Source organism: Vanessa cardui, chromosome 11 (assembly GCF_905220365.1).
Source record: "Vanessa cardui chromosome 11, ilVanCard2.1, whole genome shotgun sequence".
NCBI classification, from domain to species: domain Eukaryota; kingdom Metazoa; phylum Arthropoda; class Insecta; order Lepidoptera; family Nymphalidae; genus Vanessa; species Vanessa cardui.
Genome location: NC_061133.1, coordinates 13360822 through 13381902, shown reverse-complemented (window position 1 = coordinate 13381902; position 21081 = coordinate 13360822). Strand labels below are relative to the sequence as shown.

The 21081-nt window shown below is 32.4% G+C and overlaps 1 protein-coding gene across 5 annotated transcripts in view; it reads right to left on the bottom strand.

The window, feature by feature from the left end:
• Positions 1-21081, bottom strand: part of LOC124533764 (integrin alpha-PS2) — a 106075-nt gene that overhangs the window by 19799 nt on the left and 65195 nt on the right. For 3 of the 5 annotated variants that reach the window (XM_047109265.1, XM_047109267.1, XM_047109268.1), the window contains exons 4-5: positions 1727-1853; positions 847-867 (exon numbers count right to left, since the gene is read on the bottom strand). In XM_047109265.1, coding sequence (XP_046965221.1) covers positions 847-867; positions 1727-1853 — 148 coding nt within the window. The remainder of the gene's footprint in view (positions 1-846; positions 868-1726; positions 1854-21081) is intronic. The other 2 variants (XM_047109266.1, XM_047109270.1) reach the window with 1 other exon arrangement.

Here is a 21081-nt window from a genome sequence, read left to right as displayed (position 1 = left end):
ATCTTGCAGTTTAACGTTTTTATACGAAACAATTATTTATTATAATAAATGTTCTTGTTTGTTTTATAATTTGATTTTTGAAATGTTGTGTAAATAATAAAACGAATAGGTACTACAATTTATATTAAAATAAACCGTTTACTAAATTAATTAATAATAATAATATTTCAAGTGTATTACAAATTGAAATTTTTTATTTAATAATTATTGTATGTGTAGTTGGTGTGTTTGTGTGTGTAACCTAATTGCTATAGAATATATACATATGATAAATTACTTAGCGTGTATAATACATACAGATGCAAGCATACACATTTACAAACTATTATACACTTATACATACATGCCATACATAACATACATAAATATTTTATTAAGCAAATACCGACGTTTTATTAAAATGTTACGTTATGGTATTGGAAATGATACTTTCTCAGTTCTAGTGCAACGTTGTAATGTAACGTTTGCGTGAAACGTTTCTGATGCACAATCATTTACAATTGAATTGGATACTGCGTCATGAATTTAATTAAGATTCTTCATTCAGCAAAACCTTTCTCAGTTTATACATATATTGTTTATATTTTATTTTTATTAATAATATAATAAATATAATAATTGAATTGTTTTATTTTATTTTCGTAGTTACAATATGATTTAATTGTGTGTTTCTAATCGTCAAAGTGAAGTTATCACTCACGATGAAAGTGTAGTTAGACACTTAACATTAATGCTTTAATGATTTCGGAAGATAAAGATTACCAATATGATGATCATCAAATCGGTTATCATATCCCCCCTACAAGTGCATCATACATCGAACTGGCAACACTACTCCATACATACCTTCGTCCTGCGATCGGAACCCTAAACAGAGTACAAAAATCTAAAATCCATATTTTACGTAAGCACAATACACATTGTTATCACATATTTGTGATAGGGCTTTGAGCAATCCCATCTGATTAGATACCACCCACCCTAAACATCATTATCATATATTTAACCGCCAATAATACTTAGTATTGTGAAGAGGGTGAGTCAGTGTAACAACAGGCACAAGGGACAAAACATCTTAATACTCAAGGTTGGTGGCGAAAGTAATATTTAATATTTCTTAAAGCACCAATGTCTATGTACGATGGTGACCACTTCCCTTCAAAGGGCACAAGAGGCACTATCAACGTATAAAACTATTAATTAAGAAAATTAAAAATTAAGTAAAGTTCATTAAAGTTCCTCAGTTATACAAAAGCCGTTATAAGGATATACTTTAAACGTATTATAAAATGTAATAATAATAATTAACCATTGGAATGTGACTAAAACATATTTTTATTATATAATTTTGATGATAGATAGTGTATTGTTCATATGATATAAAATTAAGTCGTCAGTGTGGAAGCGGCCTTATCATAAATCAAAGTCGCGTCGCCGCGAGCGTACGTCACGCTAATTTTCCCTCTCAATCCGCCATTACCGGAGGAAGTGACGGGAAGTTTGGCGCGCTTTTAACGCAAACATAATGCATATCAAAAAATGACGTTTCATTTCCCTTTTTTAACTTAGATAAACATTTTAGTTAGACGAAGGAATAGGATTTTACATCCTTATCTGTATTAGAAACAAAAAAAAAAACAAAACTAAATAGACTAAACTTTCAGAATTTAATTGAGTTATCAATTATTTTTTAAATATATCTATCTCGTACATGGATTATACTTACAGTTTCGACAGGGTGAAAATTCATTGACGTCCACTGCATCTGAGGACTTGGCGACGAAGCAGGAGCCAACCGGGTCGCGCTGGTTAAGTTTAGCTGTCACATAGGACACGTAACGGGGGGCGCAGGCCTGGAACAAATTGACAACATTAAGTACATGTACTATATATATAATAGATGATAAAAAGCGTGGAGTTAATACCTATTGACTTCCAAGCAGGATATATTAATTTAAATAATTGTATTGACTAACATGACTTTGTATTTTTTAAATGTTGAAAAAGAGTAACTACTGAGTTTCTTGCCGGTTCTTCTCGGTAGAATCTACCTTCCGAACCGGTGGTAGCCTCACTTAAGATAGTTGTTAAATGACGATTCAAAAGTGCTTGTAAAAAGCCTACTTGAATTAAGTTTATTTGATATATTTTTTTGTATGATTGTTAGTATAGTCGCAATCAATTAAATTTCGACTCAGCTTAGCGAAAATAAATATGTTTCAAAATATTTTCTGTAGTATTTCTGGCTTAAATATATGTTTGTATAACTTTTATCCTGTTTGATTATATAATTCCATAATATGAATTTTGTAAAACAATTAAAATGACGTCAATTAACGAAACAGACAATTTCTATAAATAATACAATTCGGATTTCATTAATAAAGGAAAATGGTTAAATTATACGTCAAACTAAAGGTTAACGAACTTTTCTCGGAATTGTAATACCACAATGTTTCATAATGTCAACTATATTTTACGATCATAACATCCTTCATAAGCTGGTTCACGGATTCCTGAAAGAACACGCCCCTAGGACCAAATATAGAAACCTTTACGGGCTTAACATTAAAAGTTTCAAACTTAACACTTTGACGACACAAAGTAAACCCTTCGATAGGGTTGCCAGTATCTTAATGACGAAACATACGTACTGTTTAAACAACAATAACAACCTTTAAATTTCCTACTGCTGGGCTAAGGCCTCCTCTCCTTTTGAGGAGAAGTTTTGGATCATATTCTACACCTTGTTCCAATACGAGTTGGTGGAATACACATTTTTCAGAATTTCTATGAAATTAGAAAAAGCTGGGTTTTTCACAGTGTTCTCCTTCACCGCCAAAACCGAGATGAATTCATAAATACAAATTAAGCACATGAATATTCAGTGGTGCTTGCTTGGGTTTGAACCTGCAATCATTGGTTACGATGCACGCGCTCCATACCATACCATTGGACCATCTGGGCCCAGTGGCGGGACGTGGTTTAAAGACTATAGTAAATTAAATTATCATTCAATTTCAATTCAATTATCATATAACGTGTTATAGAAAGATTTATCTTATATTGCAAGGAAGTTTTTTTTTTGAACGTAAACAAATATAAATAATTGACAGAATGATTTGACAGCCCTACAGACCCTCTATCAAATCGAATAAAAACAGACCCATCTGCGCATGCGTCGTGAAGTTAATAACAAACAAACAAACTAATAACACTCGCGTGCAGTTATACAAAACAGAGACATCTGGCGGAAATATAATCCTTATACATTTAAATAGTTTTTCTAAGAATTATTTCAATTTATAAATAACTATCATTATTTGTATAATTATCTGTATTTTAAGTAGATAAACCGATGTGAATGCTTTTCTAACTAATGTTGTCGAATCAGAATCAGAATAATCCTCGGAATATTAATATCTCAGGACCAATATGTTCTACTGGAATAATTGTCGTTTTTTTAGATAATCAATTAATAGGAAATTAATTAAAATATTATAAAAATATAAAATAAAATTGTTCTGTTTTTTGTGGTTAATCTCCGGAAAAAAAAATATCCAATAAGAAAAACCACCAGCAGATACGTATATTATTCCTGATTTCTATATGTTTTCTTTAATTATATACCTGTACGAAGCTGAGGGGAATCGCTAGTATGATATATATAACTTCAATAGGCATGACCAAAACGCGTAGAATCCAGGAGCTTTACCCAGCACAGTTCTGTTACATTTTATAACCAAGCGACAGAAGAACATCGTGTTGGATCAAACTAAAAACCTTCATAATAGGACAGGAAACTTTACCGAGCAGTGAAACATTTGGGCTATAGTTTACGGAACCATGTCGTACTAATTTAGGAGCTATAATGGTGAGTGTGGTACTCGTTTGATTTTAATGGGATATTGATCACCAGTCGTTAAGCTCCGATAAATAAACGTACGCTTGTAGATGTTCTCGTCACAAGCAATCAAATAATGTACCAGATAATATCAAAAAACTGTCTTACAGAAATGGTGTTGCAGTGGGCCAGTTTAAATTCAGCGGTTTTCATGGGTACGCCACTCCGAGGTCCCGGATTCGATTTCCGGCCGAGTCAATGTAGGGAATTCATTAGTTTTGTTGTCTTGGGTGTTTGTGGTACTGTCGTTACTTCTGATTTTCCATAAACCAAGTGCTTTAGCTACTTACATTGGGATCAGAGTAATGTATGTGATGTTGTCCAATATTTATATGCAGAAAATATAATTTAAACTTCGAAACGAAAATTATGTAAGCTCCTCTATATTTTCTTAATTTTATTCTATGAAGAATATTCTCAATGTATGATGCGAGTTTTAAAATTAACAACAGCTACTCACTCGTACATTATATAAACTTAACGTGAAACCTAAATCTTAAGAGTCCATTGTCCAGCAAGGTTATTGACTCGACTCCTTTATTTTTCAAATCAGCTGATATTCGTCCGCCATTTTGTTGGAATTTGTTAAGTGAATCACACACTTCGTCATATCTGAGTCAGCGCGACGAATGTGGAGGCTCAGGTTAACTTGTGTTAGATTTCACGCGCTTTCTTTTTATTTGCAGATTTATATCTATACAAATATTACAATTCGAAAGTGACTCTGTACATCTGTTTCTCTTTCAAGGCTAAAACAATAAAAGCGATTTTTGAAATTTGGCATAAGGTAAGGCTCAGTCCCAAGGCAGGATATTGGTTATTTTTTTTTAATTCATCCATTAAACATGGTTAAGTTGGGATGGAATAAATACAATTTTTTCAAATTTGAAAAAGGAGAAACTAACCGAAGTGACACAGGGAATAGATTCCAGACTGTAATCTATCTCTCTGCAAAAAGTCCGATGCGACCTTACGTAACAGACTTTTATTCATCCAAACTCCCGTTTTTAATATCAGTAAGATTGCGTTTCATGAACAAACATATAATGAATACAACCTTAATTCTAACATATAATTAATACAAATTAATGAAGGAGTGCGTTCTGACCTTTCACCTTTCTCATGAGGGATGACAGTACAAATAGTTAGATGCGTACTGGTGACCCAATAATCAGCCAATAAAACCTTTATTGAAAAACCAATTAGAATAATATAATTCGAAATAGACAATACGTAATGATCCAACGTCCATTAATCTGGTTGTAGATCACACAAATGGAACGCACGCCGTTTGGTTTCCGAACGCAAGCACGACCTATATAGTTCACAAGAATAGCGCTATAATGTTGAAAAACTAGGCTAATGTTACGTTACAGGGAGGAACGTCTATATATACGAAATAAAACGGTCTCGTCAGATATTGCCAATGGAATGACACGTTAAAACAATTTCAGTATCATGATTTTATTTATTCCATTAGGCACTTTTGGATACGAAAAAAGCTAATCGAATAAAAAATATATGCAATTTCGTAAGGACTATCAACAATTTAGATAATGTTGGTGTTTTACTTGGTGATGGGGCTTTGTTCAATCCCGTTTGGGCACCACCAACTCATCACTACCGCACTATTCTACCGCCAATTTTATTATAATCGTATTTCGGTTTCGGGACGTAACGTAATCTTGACTTCCAAAGTTGGGTGCGCATGGGCAGTGTAAGGTGGGTTAACATTCCTTACAGATTCTGTGAGCTGTGGTCACCACTTCCCAACGGTGATATGCCAGTCCACCTACATTTAATTCAAGCTAAAGTTACATAAATATAAACATTTATTGGCTTGCTGCACAGAAAATGTTAAACGATTTTTCCATAAATATGTAAAACTGCATATATATGTATTTGTAATAACGTAGAATACAATAGTTTTGCGTTTATATATTACATTCTACGGTCTACGGGATATGTCAAATAGTTGCAACATAATATCCGAAATACATATAAATATATGACCTATTTAACACAATACAACAGTTGTCTGTCGGTAGGAGAGTTGTAAATCACGAACAATGCCTCCTTGAAGTCTCGGCAGTGTTATTTGAGCGCTGTTCCTCGCGATGTCATAATCTTTACGACATACATTTGCTATTGTTGGTTTTGAAATTCCAATGACTTTAATTCGTTTAAGTGGTGTTTACACTATGGGACATAAATTCTACATAAATCATATGTTATTTACCTATTTTGATTTCTGTTTTCTGTACTCTTTTCCTCTTTATTCACAAAACGTATTATAATATTTCGTTACATCCGTTTAACTAGCAAGTTTAATTAATCGTTTAACTGTTTTACATGATTTAAAACAAATTTTACGTTTAACTTCAGTGGAGTAGGCCATTGTTATTTTCTATTCATGTAACCTTTTGTTTTATTTATATGTAGGTGAATTGGCATCTGTAGGAGACATTAACAATTCCCTACATGTCAATGTCGTCACCAAACTAGGGAATTAGGATGTTGTCCTTTGTGCCTGCAGTAATACTTGCTCAATCAAGCTTTAAGCCGGAATACAACAATAGTAATTATTGCTAATCAGTTAATAACTTACTTGGACAGGTTTGTATAAAAGCCGTTAAACTAAGTAAATCTTTAGAAAAGTCTACTCGTATTTACAACGTCAAATATAAATCACCAACATCGACAGCTCCTGTATTAAATTTTTTATTAGTAACAAAACCAACATAGTACAAATATACTATCTCAGTGACCACGAAAATAAAGGGATGAATTCGTGAGATCGTTTCATATACCCGATCCAGTCTGTGAACAAAGGGTCGCCGGTATACCGAGGACACTATGGGTAGACTTTTCTGTCGGCTCTATCACACCATTGTTTACTTATAAACGTAAATTCAGTGTAATCACATTAACATTAAATTCCACTCGGAATATCGTGTAAAAACGGCGGCGCATGCGCAGCTAATCGATTTTCGGTGTTGCCACTCTCTGTTATAGTTTTATTGTGTTTAATCGTTCAATTTAGACAAATTACTGGTAACGTGAAGCAATTGCCAGAAATTGTCGTTCGATAAAAAAAACGACGAATACGATAATTGAAAAACACGTTACAAGTTTTATCAACGTTTAGTAAACAGTGAAGTACTGTTAATCAAAACATACATATAACGTTTTAAGCTATATCTAAAGAGTGTTTGGAGTACTATAATACTCCTTAATTAATAATTATATCTGGATTCCAGTCATATATGTATGTCAATAAAATGTCAAGAGTGAGGCGGTCGATATCTTATTTGCTAAGAAACGATTTCGCTTCAAATGGCAACACTGTGCTGATTATTTTTACTTCATATAACGGCAATACCGTTCAAAGAGCTGTTAATTTTCGAGAATCTGGCGTAACGCTATTTAGGAGCAGAGAAAAAGCGATGGCTCGCCAGTATAAAGTCACAGTAACTTTCTTTATAAGGACTTCATAGGCTGAATGAGTACAATCGTACAAGGAACAGTGGGCCCGACTAGACTATTGAAAGGAAAAAACTGACCGTAGTTCAACCTACTTGAAATGAAGACCATATAATTGTTAATCTATATTAATATTATAAATGTGAAAGTAATTTTGTCTGCCTGTCGTTCTTTCACGATCATACCGCTGAACCGAATTTGAGGAAATTTGGTATGTAGCAAAATTGATCTCCAAGCAAGGACCGGGCTCCTTTTTTTCCTGACACATGACAACTAACACTCTAAAACGACAGCGAAGCCGCGTTCATCTACTAGTATATAACACATAAGAGGAGATATCATCATAAAAAAATAAGATCACTGGCTCAAGAGCAGTTTTACGTTTTAACGTTTTCCACCAAAAATTACACGAATTTGCTTAAGTGATCAAGTTTAATTGTGCCGTTCTCGGTACTGTAAATGTCAAATGAGAATTTTTTTGTTTGCTGGACGTTGGCAGATATTTCAAGAATTTCGCATTTCGTATAAGATGCAGACGTTCGGTACACTTCCGTTACGTATATGTTAAATTATTTAAAATATATAAATCCATGTTCAAGAATTAATAAAATTGTATATACTTGATTATATGGTACCCTGTATTAGAGTCTGCGAGATTTGTCGGTTAAAATTAAAATTCTGTTTCAGGATTTAATCTACACGGTATTATAGAAAAATTATCAAAAGTTTTATTTAACTTGACCTACGTAGGTCACGGCACCACTAAACTTAAATAAATCTTATAGAAAGAAATAAGTGACATTTCTATTCTAAGGTACGTTTACGATTGGTAGTACGTCCAAAAAGTGTAATAACTCGGATAAAATGATTACAGTTTAATCTATTTATCCCAACACATATCGCAACTGATACTGCAAGTGTACTTACCTGCGATACTGTACAACTTTTTCCTTCATTCACCGCTAAGATCTAATTGCGCACGAGTGGTAACGGTGGTACCGTTATCATTGAGGGTTAGCAGGAAGAACTTAAAAGGGAAACTCGACGTCTAGTTTTTAACACAAAGTCTATATAGTTCGATGAGAGTGGTACCGTTCTGTACAGTTATGACAGACCAAGCTTAATATGGCGCTGGTACTTTTAAATAGTAAGTGGGACACATCGACTAATACGTGACACGCCGTTAAAGGGTCTCGAGTTGTGCTAAATGGCTAGATCGATCAATAGCGTTCTCATACATTTCCTTAATGATCTTTCGTAAGATAAAGAGACATATATATATATATATATATACATATATATATATACTAGTATATACTATATATATACTAGTATTATACATGTAAAAGTAATTCTGTCTGTCTGTCTGTCGTTCTTTCACCAAACCAATGAACCGAATTTGACGTGACAAATTTGATCGCCAAGGTAGGACATTTTTGCCTAACACATGGCTACCAACCCTGTAGACGCGAGCAAAGCAGTGGGCGACAACTATGTATTGTTACATATAATAACTCTATGTGCGGCTTTAGTCAGGCGAAATTTATAAAACTTTCAATTACCGTTTTACCCCCTTAGAGGTAAAGTTTCATACAATCCGTTCTTATTCTACACCCTATCAGGAGTATAACTGGCAAATTTCAAGTTTGTATCTGTTATAGTGTAGTTAACTTAAATTACAAGGGATAAACAATTTAATTCCTAATTGAAACGCAAGCGAAGTCGCGGTGCCAACTAGTATAACATAAATGTACTGACGCATAATTATTACCAACGTAATAATACTAATAATCTATCAACGGGCGCCAGGATGGTATAAATAATGAATAAATGCTTTACAAAGTGAACCGTTATCTCGCTGAGAGGAAATTAGCTGCCCAAAGGTCATCCTTATCGGATACCCCGGCGTTGCTCCAGCATCTATCATCTTTCATTGCCATTTCTACCTCCGGGGTGGAACACTTACGGTCATCGCTTTATGCAGCACATTAATATGGCTATTGTTTATTGTGTTCCATCGTAATATTGTTTTGTGTAACATTAAAAAATTAAAAGCCGTATAATAAACATATATAATAAAAAGTTGTATAATATAGACTCTTTATTACATAATATAAAACAAAGTCGCTTACCGCTGTCAGTTTCTATGTATGCGTAGATTTGGATTTTGATGCGGTTTTTTAAATAGATACAGTGATTCTAGGGGAAGGTTTTTGTATATAATACATTAACAATATAATTAAGAAACACTGATAATTTTAGATGTGTCTAATATTATATCGAGCCATTACCGCCAAATTATCGTAAGTACTTTTGTCGAAAAATCGTTTTTTATTGATACTAATATTTTAAACCGTAACGGACCGATCCCTGTTAATAATTTCCTCAGAAAAAAAACCGTTACAAAGTTATAGCAAATGCTAAAATTATCGTGAATACATACGTTTTTAAAGTCTTAACGTAAGCGACAATAGGCATTTTTATCTTATTTGACTAATGACCGATTTTTTTAGCGCAAGCGACCCTACTTATTATCGCAACCGACATTAGTCCTTGATCGTAAGGCGCTTACTATAAAGAAACCTGTCGTGACATATTTATTTCCACGAAAGTTATTAGGATGCAACTAACAGCGTTCCAAAGGGAACGATGTTATTTTTTAGGATTTTTAGGATTATTAGGATGCAACTAACATCGTTCCCTTTGAAACGCTGTTAGTTGCATCCTAATAATCCTAAAAATCCATTGTGGTTAAAAAAATAGTTTCACTCATAATTACAAATAATCAAAATCAAAATAAACTTTGTTCAAGTGGGCTTTTACAAGCATATTTGAATCGTAAAATTAACGTTTTAAATAGTGTTTTTTATTGTGTAGTACTTGAATTAATTGAGTTATAAGTGTACTGCAAATAAGAAGCTCAAACATTTATCAAATAAAAAAGCAATGTCGACTTCAGCAGCTAAGGTATGTATTGTATTTTAATTTTTTTAAATGAATGCAAGAAAAATGTAATATGCCTACAATTTATTGCCTGTAATATTGTTCTCCCATTTTAATTGTTGATGTGTTAGATTAGTATTGGTTAAAAAAATAGTTAAGTCAGGCCATTCTCTTTTATACGAGAATGGTCTCTATTTTACCTAAGTTTAATTAAAGAAACAAAGAGTGGATGACAGAAAATTCCTTAACGATCTCTCAAAGACGGGTTCTTAATAGGTTAGTGAGCACACTTTTTTTACTAAAACTTTGTCCGTCCGTTTATATGTTTTACATCATGCGATTCTTTTTAAGACTTCTCTTATTTGTTACAGCTAATATCACCACTCCCCGCAGAAAAAAAGCTATCATGAAACTGCTTTTCCCGAGAACATACAGCAAGATGCAGAGGCTTTAGTTCTTGATCCATTCTTGCTAACAGGCAGTAACAACGATATTAATATAGATCCTACACTAACTGTGACGACATCATGGTCTAATACCGTTTTAAATTCTGAGCAAAATACCAATCCACGTATAACAATAACTCTAAATAAACTTGTTGATTATAGTGATTCTGACACTGTAAATTCTTATACTTTAATGGATTTAGATAATCAAAATGAAATTGCACAAGAAGATATAACAAATTATGATCAAACTAATTTAGGGGATCCTGATTGCATTGATCAAATCAAATGAAATCAAAATAAACTTTATTCAAGTAGGCTTTTACAAGCACTTTTGAATCGTCATTTTACAATTAAGTAAAGCTATCATCGGAAAGTAGATTCTTCCGACAAGAACCGGCAAGAAAATCAGTAGTTAAAATTTAAAAAATACAAAGTCATGTTACTCAAATACAATTATTTAAATTAATATATCCTGCTTGGAAGTCAACAGGTATTAACTCCACGCTTTTTTATCATCTGTAAAATCTTGTATCGAATAATACGCTTTTTCTAACCATGTATTTCTTACAAACAATTTGAATTTACGAAACGGCAAAGTTAAAAATGTCTGCGGAATTTTATTATACATACGGATACCTTGCCCCAAGAAGGATTTATTGACTTTGCGGAGTCGTTTGAGCTTGACGTTATAAGCTTATCCTTACTCCTAGTGCACATACAATGATTATCACTGAAAGTGATCAATGTTATTGTGAATATACATAATATTGTTGTAAATATACTGTAACGCAACAGTGAGTATTCCTACTTTGTTAAAAACATCCCGAAGAGAGTCTCTTATTAATACAGCCTAGCACCAGTTCATTTTTGACCAAGCTGAACTAAACGGGAAGTCTTTGGATATCTACGACAATAATGCCTGCATTGATAGTGAATACTCATGGAAGCCCGCCTCATCGTCCAGTGATTCGGATGGACATGAGTCACCTCAAGAGACGATTGTTGGTCAAAGAGGATACAGGAAAATAAAACCTTTACCGGAACGTCCTTTATCAAAAAAAAATCGCGAAGTTGCTGTAGGGAAATCTGTGCAATCTCATCCTTGTAGGAATAAAAGATGTGGTAACTCATGTTCAAATAAATTTACTGAAGATGATCAGGCTAATATCCTTGAAAACTATTGGGAATTAGGTTGTGACAAAAGACACAAAGATTTCCTACTGTCATGTGCTAAAAAGAGGCCGATTGATAGATTGAGTGTGATACAGTGTGATATTGCCTTTTGCTTAAGACCCTAAACTTATCTCAAATGTCTTTAAGATACGCTATCGAAAATGCCAATAATTTTCTGAATACCGCTTGGGAAAGCAAAAAAGCTCTTCATACTCATAATAAATCTGGTGAAGTAGAAGTCGCACAGTTAAAATCGTTCATTGAGATGTTGCCTTCTGTTCCATCCCACTGTTGTCGCAATAAGAGCACAAAAGTATAATTACCTCAATAATTTCAAAACATATCGTTTCTATACACACTGTATGTTGTCACTTGAAAGAAAAGAATCTAGAATGATTATTCCATCAAGAATATTTAAGTATGCGGCATAATGAAACCATACGTGATGCTTTAGCTGAAACGGAAGAAGTATGATGCAAATAATGAGAATTATAATACTTTACTTAATTTTATTATATGTATAATCTGCTTGATCTCATTATTCCAAATGATTAACATAAATATATTTTTAATGATAGAAAATTTATTTTGTTTGAAAACTATGATGGAACCGTACGTGGTGTTAAAGCGGTCGAAGTAGATTCGTACCACAAGAAATACTTTATTTTATTTTATATACGTTGATTGATCTCATTATTTTAAATGTTTGATATGAATAAATATATTTTCAATTATATATGTGACTATTTCATTTAAAAACCTTTTGTAATGCTTATTTATTTACAGTTATAGTTACTTGGAAATAGTCATTTTAATAGACATTTTTATCGTAAACGCCAAAATCACTATCGATTATGACAGCAAAAATAATGTAAACGCCATAAATGACATAAATACTTATAAGTTTTGTTTTATTTTCAATTACATATTTAAATGTTTAAAAAATATTAAAGTATGCGAAATTTTTATTTCCTAGCACGCTTCGGTATAAAAATATTTAAAAAAAATCGTCTCCTGTAAAATTTGGTTTTTGTCGGTTGCGCTAAAATGGCGGTAAAGGCTCGATATCTTAATTAAACAAATTCTATAGTATATTTAGTATCAGTATTGCACCCGTGCGAAACCATATAGTATTACAGCGTATACGATTAATTTTAGTATCATGTTTCCACAGCACAAGTATTCTAGGACGTTTATCTCCTAAAGCATGAATAGATTACTAAATAGCTAATTATAGTAGGTAATGCACAGGATAATATATTAATATTTTCGCGCCCGATCCCGCCTCCTTTCGTTACATGCTATCTACAACGCATGCGCCGACCCGTGGAAAGGGCGCGGCGCGTGCGCTGCGCACAATGAACTTATGAGAGAAAATGAACATAGAATACACGATTTGTTATTCATTCTAAAATAGAGAACAGATAAGTTACTTGATAAATAGCTTTATAGTAATTATGACCATGATATTCGCCTTGTGGTTTTAATTTGAAGAAAACTTATATGTTTGCACGTTTCGAACGATTTATTTATTCATGGTTTTATATAAATCATAGTTATACTTTTAATTGCTTAAACCTCCTCAATACCTACCAAAGCCCACGAAAACAAAACAGTTGACAAATAGAAAATAGTTTGGTGCTGAACTATAACTGTTAGCCTGTTTTATATTATTTTTTAGACAATACAGAGTAATCGAATATGTAAGTACATATACTTATACTATAATTTAAAATGGACTAATTATATTTTTTTGTTTTGTGAGAAAGTATTTATTTAATGTCCAAAGTCTCGCTTTACATTGATTACAACATTAAACTCAGATCGCATATTTAACCGACCGATCTCCATTATATTGTCAGAGCAAACGTATACAGGGGAGTACAATTTGTCGGCACTGCCTTAACGCGTCTTAAGAAAGCACTCCATTTTATACCTCAGACTATATGGACCATTCAACGGTCTCATATAAATGGTAACACCAATTGTACCGTTCAGACCAAATTTAGTCTGGCAGTCTGGCTGTCTAGACAAATAATCTGAACTTTATGCGCTGATATTGTTTTCCTGATTATTTTAAAGTCTAGTATTTAAGACTGATATAATTGAATGATGTATATAGTTGGAGCCTGCGAAGTCACTCGCGATTTAGACTGGTCATTATGTGTTAGGTGTAAAAATGTAGCCTATGTTCTTCTTTGGAGTTTCATCGAATTGGGTTTTGTAGTTTGACAAAGAAAAAGCAACAGGCGGATAGAGTTAATTTCGCATTTATAATATTAGTCAACATGTATAAAATTATAATATATCAAATCATAATTTGTTTTTCCACTGATATAAAAAATAAACCATTATATTTTAATTTAAAATCGTAGGAACGTATATATATTTTTGAATTAAATACAATATACTACATATTTGTAATTATTTTCTTAGGCCTTATCTCGATGGAACATAGACATAAAAAATTAAAAAATTCCAATTTTGAAAAAAAAGATTGTTTTTTTCTAAGTGGCCACATAGTTAATAATATATTTTCTGAAGAGCTTTAAAGCAAAATAACGTCAAGATAATTATAGCTATCTCAACGTATCCAGGCTATCTGCTTAACCCTGAGCAAACAATAACTTATTGTATCTCGAATTATTTTACTGCGATACTGGCGCCAAAGGATTATTCGTATTGCGAGAGTGTAGTCTTCCATGATTCATAGATGTTAATAAACCTATTGCGTAATACGTGCTGTGCCTGACTTTGTGTCTCTTCCTCGTCAATGGAGGACCAATTTTTTTTTTTAGAACGACAATAATTAGATTTTTTTGGATATAAAGCGTTTACATCATAAAAGTTGACGTAACGTATATGTTAAAGAAATGATATGTTATATGTTTTATCTAAAAGAAATATCATATTAAAAGGGGGGTGGGGGTTTGTTTGCTAAAACGATAATTTCCGGAACTATAGTTTTAATTTGAATTGTTATTTTTGCGTTATGCTTAGGCGAACGTGGTTTACCTCAAACTTTATCCAATATCACGAAAAGTGAGAAATAAATGTGTTAATTTATTTATTAGATACATATTCTATAAACTCATCACATAAATATATTATATAAATTATGTATTGAAAATCACGTGATATAATATTATATTAATTAAAATAAATTAATACGTTATGAACAGACAAACATAATTATAATTACTATATATAGAGACTAACTGTTTGTTGCAGCATCGCTTTGGAATATTTATTACCTCGGAATAAGGATATGAATCAATTGCAGTCTACCACTAAATAATCGTTTAGCAATCTTGAAAATTATATAAATACTTCTTATCGGTATATTGACAATATGAAATTAGAAATTCGTGAGACATGAAAATTAAAGTTTGGAGTTATAGACTGCATGGACCACATCCACATTAATATAAACTTAATAAAAAACTATATAAACCGTAAAATATCATAATATTGAAATGTTAATAAACGAAAATGCAATTCAATATAGCGCGTCTTCACAAAGATTTACGTGAAAAATTTTGTGTCATCTAAGTAAGTTCTTAATTCAATTTTTATTTAAAATTTTTACTGCAGACCTCCATTATACACCGATTTTTCTCTCAAGCCGCCCTAGCTTGTTTCTATTTAAATTCGAAGAAGAAATACTTAATATGAATTACGGTATGAAACTTATCGGCTTTGCACGTATCCAAAGGGCATACAAAATTTACTAGAAATGTTTTTGTTTCTCTACTATATTGTCACGTTTTATATACAAAAACCTTCCTCTCGAATTACTCTATCTATAAAAAAACCGCATCGAAATGCATTGCGTAAGTTTGAATATCTAAGCATACATAGGGACAGACATCGGTAAGCGACTTTGTTTTATACTATGTAATGAAACGATTTTCACTCTTGTCTATTCTGCTATAATTTTATATAAGTTTTAAAAACGATGTGCTTAAAGAGCTCTCGTTATACACAGAATCAAGCACTCGAAGATTTTATTACGATGATTGTGTAGAGAATTGAGAAATGAAGTTTGCTTTTTACTTTTTGTATCGTGTCATTCATTGGCACAAGCGTTTATACTATATAGACTGAGAGCCAGTGATCGGCACTTACGGTATAGTAGCAATCTCCATGTTACTGCCAGGTATACTGCTTCACCTGTAGGGTAAAAGGAGGTTCACTATTCCCATCGAGGGTTCCTTTGAGTGAGCCAATCCACTTTCAAAACGTGATCGCAGCAAGTCTGCCCTTTTGATATCTTAAAATATATATTTACTTGGTGGTAGGGCTTTATGCTAGCCCGTCTGGGTAGGTACCACCCACTCATCAGTTATTCTTCCGCCAAATAACAATACTCAGTATTGTTGTGTTCCGGTTTGAAGGATGAGTGAGCCAGTGTAACTACAGGCACAAGGGACATAACACATTAGTTCCCAAGGTTGGTGGCACATTGACGATGTAAGGAATAGTTAATATTTCTAACAGCGTCATTGTCTATGGTTGGTGGTGACCACTTATTATCAGGTGGCCTATATGCTCGTCCGCCAACCTATACCATAAAAAAAACTTAAATGGCACTTACTCCGGTTCCTTCTATATCTTCTATCTACATATATAAAATAACGAGTCCTCACTGACTGACTCATCATCGCCGATCACTGGCTCTTGGATTATACGTAATGATTCCCATTGATCGATACTCGTATTGTTCTTTTGTTACGCACAGACGCACAATAGAATTATTCGCATTAGCTACATTGATGATAAATCGACGGCTAGACGTGAAATGACGGGGGATATAACTATATTTTATATATGTTCTTGTTTACAGTGTTCTTATGATAAGAACATATAATGAACATACTTAAAGTTATTTGAGAGATCGCAAGTAATTTTATATATTTAAACTATACGTATAATAATATATACTATATGTATAAAATTAGATACTATAGACTAAAATTTCTCAGTGGTAGAGTTTTTGTAAGTCCAGTATATTTTACCATCAAGCAGCCATACTTGGAAGAGTGAGTGTTACTGCAGAAATAAGGGACATAACATCTTCACATAATATTAGACAGGCATTGGCGATATAGGGACCTCATACGCCACCAATATTATGCGCTGTGAGGACTACCTACCATAAGGCACATGTGCTTGGGTGCGGTAGAAAGCTACGGTATTACTGAATGCTATGCTTTATACCCATAAATCTTATTAAAATCAGATTATGGTAGATTTAACATTACCATGATTATATTCTCATTAAACATCACTACATAGTATAAAACGAAGTCAATTTCTCTGTCCCTAAAGCCCTATGTATGCTTAAATCTTTAAAACTACGCAACGGATTTTGATGTGTTTTTTTTTAATATATAGAGTAATTCGTGAGGAAGGTTTTTGTATGTGTAATAATACATGGACAATAAAGTAAAGAAATACTGATAATTTTAGAAGTTTGTAATGTGATGTCGTTAATAAACAAATTCTGTAGTATATTTAGTATCAGTATTGCCTCCGTGTGAAACCGGGGCGAGTCTCTAGTAATATATAAATTCCAATATTAGATTAAATAACTTCAACTTAACGGTTAACTTTTTCTTGTTTATTCTTTTATTCATCAATCTCATTAACATATAACCGGAATGAATGTTTTAAAGGGCTGTAATTAAATAATAGATATAACAGAATGCTTACTAATGAAAGAGGCCAAAATCACTGCAGGCTGATTGATTTTTTTCTAAATACGCTATCATAGAGTTTGATATTTTTAGAAATGGCATCCAATTTATTTTTATTTTTATTTTCTCTTTAAAATAGCTTAAAATAAATTAAATTGAGTTAAATCTGTGTTGATTATAATTTTGCTTATCTCAACATCAGATGAGATGAGAGATGAGACAAAAAACTTTTCGTCACTTTTTTTAACTTAAGTTTGTAAAGGTGAACACTATTGTAATAAACTATAAGAAAAGTATTTAGTAAAATGTAGTGCTAATAATTGGTTCGCCATATTATTTTTTCATTATAGCAACGGCTTATAGTAAGCGGGCAACACTGACGCTTTAAAGAACGTACGATTTCTCCATTAACAACAAGAATTAACTCACTACTGTGTCCAACACTTTTCAGTCGGACCAAAGCACTATCAAGAACGATTTTATCCTAGAATGAATATCGACTGATCTCATAAAGCCTTAAGAAAAAGCTATGTAATAATTCCTTAATGCATGTCACTTCCATGATAAACACTGTTCATAGGTAACGATCTGAGGGCACGCGTGTCTAATTTAACATTATTCTTTGTTGTTTATGAATAATACGATTTAAATGGCGTGTTATTAATGATTTTAATGTTATATTCAACTTAGATTTTGTTTATTATTATTACGTACCAGTAAAAATTGTATGGCTTATAATTTAAACAGTATAGGGTTATAAAGGTTTTTGGAATGGATCCTGCGGTTCTATTATATAAGATCTTACTTTGACTAACTAGTAAAATGTTAAGAATCAACTATAACATACTCGAATCCAAAATAGCGTAACCTATTTAAGTTCTTGTATTATTAGTGATGATAGCCAATGGCGTATATGACTTTATGAAATTTCACGATCGCGTTCTGCGTGAGTTGAGTTTTTACGTAATAGCTCAACTCGACCTTTGGCCATTGTCATGGTATTTAGATTGATGGAATTTGAAAAATGACGTCATCGCCTTTTAGAGAAAGAATGATTATATCAATGAGGCGTATTCATATTTGTTTGAATATAAAGCATAAACTATAGTATTAAAAAAAACAGTAGTGTGTACACTTCTACTGAAAAATAATATTGCACTTTTATGATAAGCATAACCTCCCGAGATTTGCTCTAGACGAACTCCGTAACAACAAAATAGAGAAGGTATTTCTTTGTTTATGTACAAGATTATATTCGCTTCTTTATATCTTTTCAGTTGAATACTATCTTCACAAGTTAATTAATAACCCACGAATATACGCATATTCAAAACATAGTGAAAAATATATATAGTTAATTTTTGATTAGAAACATTAAAAAACATACTTGTCGTACTAATATTACGTCTACGTCTATACTTCGTATTGCTTACTCTTCATGACGCAAAACATCCAATAGTATTTCTGCGTATATTAAATTGTATATCCATCATAGTGAAGTAAATCCTTGCATTGACAGTCTCTAACAATGAAAAAAAGTGATATTTGTTTATAACAGTGCTTTCGACTACATTATAACTGTAACATACAAAATTGAAAAAAAAAAAATCCTTTAAAAAATGAAGAAACACAAAAATATTCAAGACATCCACTCCGAAGGTAGACAATAAGATAAACAGCCGTAAAAGGTCCGCGTCCGAAACCGACGCACGTAGCTGTCACCGCTCGACGCCATATTAGGTGCGCGCGCGCAGCAAGAACTCAAGAATTCGTCTGACAAATCACCGGACAATTTGTTTGCTTAAGTACCAGATCCACAGGATGCCACTGAAAATTTCGCGCCGTTATTAAAAAAAAAAAGTAGGATCTTTGCTACGTTAAATTACGACTTTCCTTATTTAAATCACGACGGTTACACGACAATCTTATTTCGATAAAATAGTAAATAATTTTAAATTTCGAATTATTTTTTGAATACTCTAAATCATATTTTTAATAGGTATGTTATACGTTAAATCAAGTTGCGATTATTTATTTATTTTTTTGTAAAATTAATAAAGCAATAAATACCCTTGCGGCAAAGATTGTATGTCGTAGGTCTTACCAAAAACCTCCCATTCATTACTTATAAAAATTTCAACACCATTAAGAAACATTTATTAATATATATAGATAGGTTAACATAGTACGTCGAACATGACGTACTTCTCATTCATGACTTCATCAAATTCCACATTTGATTTTATATATTAATTAATTATAACAAATAGATCATTAAAACATCTGATTTGTATGCTGATGTTTTCGTACTACTATCTTCTAATTATCATATCACACCTAAAGAAAGCATTCTAATAGTTCAGAGAATTGATACAAGGAGTATGTGATACCAAAGTTGAGAACGTATAAAGCAAACAATACGAATAATACTTAGAAGCGGAAAGATATCGTCGCATCAATCAGCTCAGCTCCATATAGAGAACGCCTTGAAATAAAACCTAGACCATAGATTATATAATTTTATAGAAAGACAAAGTACAGTACACACATCATCAATATTTACATTGGAATAGAACTTGGCTATTGATCATTGGTGAGCTTTTAAAATAACCGTCCAGCCATAGAAGGTTATAGAGCTCCCTTGAAATACCATTGTCGGATCAGATCAGGAGATCGCTGTATAAAGCGCACATAGCTGTATCACCGATTTGACAGACCGATCACTGACAAAATGTCATGGTCGTTTTCGTTTTAATTTAAAGTTCTAAAAGTCCACTCTCTAAACTAGTTTTTGTAAATAATATTAAAATGGATACATGTATAATACAGTATGTATATCATATAAAAAATGTAAACTAATGGCCTCCGTGCGTATAAAGTGAAAGATAGTCCGAAACAAAACTTAAAAATGCTGAGTTGAATTTTCACTATTCATATATATATGAATATACACATAAGTGTTCTGCAAAGTTCTATGTATATAAAAAATGTAATGATGATTTTAAATAAAGTAAAGGAGTCATAAACCTTCACAACCTATTTGTCGCGTCTATTTTTTCTTAGGTCTTCGATAAGTAGATGCGCGTACGCAACCGGCATGAAGCGACGTCGCGATATCTAGCGATTTATCGCAGGAAATATATTTGCAAGTGTAATAATGGTCGATACATGATCGGATACGCATGGAAAATTACTCTTTTCAAGTAAAACGACGCGTTACATGCGCAATCCATTTATGGTAACACCAGCTTTTATGTTACATTTGAAAAATGTTCTAAGAGTTCCGTAGTTAAATATAAAAACCATACAAAATAATTCAAACAATGAATTAAATTTCATTAGTCAATTTCATAATGATAACATGAAAATAAAATAATTATTATTGAATTATAGATTTTCATTTAAGTTGCACCTTAATAATAAAATAAAA